General features: G+C 35.9%; 1 protein-coding gene across 1 annotated transcript; it reads right to left on the reverse strand.

Annotated features, from left to right (window-relative positions):
• On the reverse strand, positions 1 to 1,949 carry LOC123194590 (BTB/POZ domain-containing protein At2g24240). The gene is made up of 2 exons (XM_044607870.1): positions 1,677 to 1,949; positions 1 to 1,485 (listed from the first exon to the last, which is right to left on the reverse strand). Exon 2 carries the CDS (start codon positions 1,447 to 1,449, stop codon positions 112 to 114), a length of 1,338 nt encoding a protein of 445 aa, XP_044463805.1. The 5' UTR covers positions 1,450 to 1,485; positions 1,677 to 1,949; the 3' UTR covers positions 1 to 111.
• Between the last annotated feature and the right edge of the window lie 734 nt (positions 1,950 to 2,683).

Below are 2,683 nucleotides of genomic sequence, written 5' to 3' on the forward strand. Positions count from 1 at the left end.
TCCATACAAATCACACACTGTATATTATATCTCAATGTTTCTACAATGAAAAGCACCTATCCAACTGTAAGAAACAAAACTGTAAGAGCAAGAAAACCATAACAAACTGAATCATATGATTGGAGGAGGAGGGCATTCCCATATATCAAACACATTCTCCTCACTATGTAGAGTGAAAAGTCGATCACCACCGATTGAGAAATCACAAATGGAATCTCCATGACTTCGTCGAAGCCTGGATGTTAACACCCAATCCGGACCACAAAACACGGAAACTGAATCGTTCATTGATGAAAACAACTGTCCATCGTGCAATGCCAGTTTCGGATAACAAGGCTCATCAGGCATTTTGCCTTTCATCAACCGGCTTCTGGAGCTCCACCTTACACTTCCTCCATTAACTCTCAAGTCAATGAACCCCAAATCCTCATACTCATTCACTACACAAATGGAGTTACTCTCCTCCATTGCAATGGCATCCCTAACCCTCTTCTCATCCACTGTTAAAGGAGCTCCAATATCAGACCAAGACCACACCATGTTCTTGTTCCTAAAATCCAACAAACTAATGTAACAGTTGTCCTTTCTTGGAAACAAAGTTGCAACCAACAAACAGCTGCTCCCATTTAGCCATTGCAGCTTATCAGCATCACCAAGAGACCAAACTGGACTTTCATAAAAGAAATCTATCTGCTTTCCTGTCACCTGGTCCCAAACTCCAATCCCATACTCATTACTCCTCCCTTTGCAACTTGAAAATATTTTATAATCATTACTAAAACTCAATGCCCCAGCTGTGTAACTCTTCACTTGATTGTCATGGCTGACCTGAAACTTATACCTCAACTCTCCAGTTGAGGCACTAAACAATCCCATCCCTCCATCTTTGCTACCTAATCTTTCACAAACACTTACCACAACGTTCTCAGAGTCAACCCACCCAATATCATTGACTCTTTGATAATCAAGATTGATTGGTGGGTGTTCTTCCAACATCCAATCATAAACATGAACCATGCTGCCATGAGCCACACAGCAGCCGCCATCTGGGCCTGCCCGGATGGCAGTTCCATCGCCGGGAGCCTGACCTGTTACAGACTGGGATAGCCTTAACCTGTTGCCATCAAATGGACCCCATCTGGCCGTGCGGACATGGTCTAGAAGACCATAAAATGAGGCCTCTCTAAAGAGGAGTCTTTCATTGATATTTGGGGGAATGTTGAGATCACCTGTTCGGAGAAGATCGAGAAGGATTGAAAAACACTCAGGGTTTCGATCAATGAAGAGAGCTTCACTAGAATTGTTGTTGAATTGTGAGTTTAAGTCCCAGTTTTCATCAAATAATGCTCCAAAGAATGAGTTTCGCCCTGCATTTGCAAGAGTCGTAGCTGTCGTTTCAAAAATTCTACCGCCTACATTGAACTTGACTCGATCTTTTTGAATTCCCATATTGGATTCTTGGCCCTTTCAGCCAAATTTGATAAACTAACACAAATAACAAACCAGAAGATTGGATTCTGATACAAATTTAACAGATTATTATACAAGAAGCAGAGGACTTTTTCAAGCTTCTAAGAAAGTTGAAGAAAATTCTACATATTATCAATAAAACGGGATTAAAAAAAAAAGATTTCAAACAAAACAAATGAAGAATACTACAAGATCATGAACAAAACCTGAACTTGAAATACAGAGGAAACAGAGGGAGTGAAATGAATCAAAAAGATGCAAAATTTGATGAGATTATGAGAAAATAAGATCTGGATATTGGAGAGAGAAGGATTTTATAGATGGATTTGGGATTTTTTTATTTTTGGTTTGATTGGAGAAATTTGGAGGGTTTTGATTTCAAACAAATTGGCTCGATTCTTCTTCTCTCTTTTTATTTTCACTTTGCGTTCTCCATGTTTTTCTCTTTCTTGTCTCTGGCCCGTCTTAGACCAAACATGGTTGAGGAAATACTTCATACATGTCAAGCCCTCTTTGGTGGTGGGCTCCATCTAAAATTTTCTTTCCACCTTGTGATTGATCGGACGGTGTAGATTTCATCATTTGGTGATTACAATACCAAATTTGTCCTTGAACTTAAAATAATGAGTAATGTACCATATGTACAAATAATAGATAATACCGTATAAGACTAAACTTGAATCAAACTAGCATAACTCAAGTTAGCGTTTGATTTGACTCGAATTAAATTTAAATTAGTTGTTTAATTTGATAGCTTAGACTTGAATTCTTCTTTAATAATATTGTATTTCATATCAATAATATTATTTATTTTATTTACGATATTTGATAACATTTTCAATCAATGTGAACAAACCCGATCTAAAACTCTAACTATTTATATAAGATTCGAATCAAATTTAAATTAATTTATATTTAAAATTAATTTGATTTAAATCTAACATTAATAATATGTATAAATAATTAATTTGTCATTATATAAATAAATCAATGTGATCTAATTATTTATTTGATCTCTAATTCAACGGATTTGATAATATGATAATTCGTAAATTTATTTGTAGATGTGAGTACTAAAACAATTTTACAGAAAGTATTATTGAATCTTTGGTGATCTAAGTTTGATTTAATATCCAAGTTAAAAGAGTCTTCCACCCCTGGATGGTTGTACAATTTGAAGTCAAAGATGATCTGACGGTGAAGATTTAATGGT

Source organism: Mangifera indica, chromosome 13 (assembly GCF_011075055.1).
Source record: "Mangifera indica cultivar Alphonso chromosome 13, CATAS_Mindica_2.1, whole genome shotgun sequence".
Taxonomy (NCBI): domain Eukaryota; kingdom Viridiplantae; phylum Streptophyta; class Magnoliopsida; order Sapindales; family Anacardiaceae; genus Mangifera; species Mangifera indica.